The 1141-nt window shown below is 34.3% G+C and overlaps 1 protein-coding gene across 1 annotated transcript; it reads left to right on the top strand.

The window, feature by feature from the left end:
* Positions 1-6: 6 nt before the first annotated feature.
* On the top strand, positions 7-1135 carry LOC100571252. The gene is made up of 3 exons (XM_003248553.4): positions 7-18; positions 74-569; positions 638-1135. The coding sequence occupies exons 2-3, from the start codon at positions 148-150 to the stop codon at positions 648-650; spliced, it is 435 nt and encodes a 144-aa protein (XP_003248601.1). The 5' UTR covers positions 7-18; positions 74-147; the 3' UTR covers positions 651-1135.
* The last annotated feature ends 6 nt before the right edge of the window (positions 1136-1141 follow it).

Raw genomic sequence — 1141 nt, 5'->3', positions numbered from 1 at the left:
TTATGTACACTGACACAGGTAAATATACTACATTCATATAATATATTTTTATTTAATATCATTTTTTTTCCAGATTCACTAGTGTATCATGTTCAGACAGAAGATTTTTATGTGGACTTGACGGCTAACCACAGCTTGTTGGATAGGATGGATACTGCTAACCTGCCCATTGACCATCCTTGTTATGTGGCAGAAAGAAAGAAGACTCCGGGCTTCTTCTCCGACGATGTGGACGGGGATATTATTACTGAGTTCTGTGGGTTGAGGGCCAAGTCGTATGCCTATAATATATATGCTGTAGAGGGCAAAGTAGGAGGAGGAGAAAATATCAAGGCGAAGGGTATCAGAGCTCATGTGGTTAAAAACCATATGACTCTTGAAGACCATAGAAAGTGCCTGTTTGGAGAAGTTGGACTGGAGTTGAATAGAGACAATGTATCGATACGGTCATTTAATCACCAGCTTATGACAATAAGAACTAATAAGCTAACGTACAACAGCTATGATGATAAGAGGGTGGTGTTAGAGGACAAAATAAACACACTAGCCCATGGTCATTATAGTATAGAGTAAGTTATTACAATTATATATATATTTTTTAAATTATTATACTGATTTTACTTTTTTAATTTTATAGGGAGGATGATTAGCCTGAGATCATAACTGGAATGAAGAAGAGAGACCTTCAACATTGCTTAACCTGATTTTATATATTTTTATTGTTATATATTGATTATTACAAATAACTTATAAACAACTGTTTAGTTTTGTATATCTAATATATAAAAATAAGTCCGGTTTTCCTCCCTGACGCTATAACTCCAGAACGCACCAACCGATTTCCATGGTTTTGCATTCGTTGGAAAGGTCTTGGGCTACGTGAGGTTTATAGCAAAGAAAATTCTTGAAAATTCAGGAAAAATTCAACAGAAAAGTGTTGAAATCGTTTTTCACATACAGCGCCATCTATTATACATCTATTATATCTTTTATATATTATTTTTATGTACTTCAAACCAATAGCAACGGTGCGTGATAAAGTGTTTGACAGATAGTCATTATTCTCTGCTCAGTTAATTTCATTTAAGCTCAGTGTAAATTATGTGGATCGTGCATTTGAAGTTAAATTCAACACTCTGTC

This window comes from Acyrthosiphon pisum, unplaced genomic scaffold (genome assembly GCF_005508785.2).
Source record: "Acyrthosiphon pisum isolate AL4f unplaced genomic scaffold, pea_aphid_22Mar2018_4r6ur Scaffold_2609;HRSCAF=3134, whole genome shotgun sequence".
Classification (NCBI taxonomy): Eukaryota; Metazoa; Arthropoda; class Insecta; order Hemiptera; family Aphididae; genus Acyrthosiphon; species Acyrthosiphon pisum.
This window is presented reverse-complemented; position numbering and strand designations above follow the sequence as displayed.

Excerpts from the sequence above, each read along its gene's own strand:
- LOC100571252 (XM_003248553.4), top strand. The coding sequence starts at position 148 with ATGGATACTGCTAACCTGCCCATTGACCATCCTTGTTATGTGGCAGAA.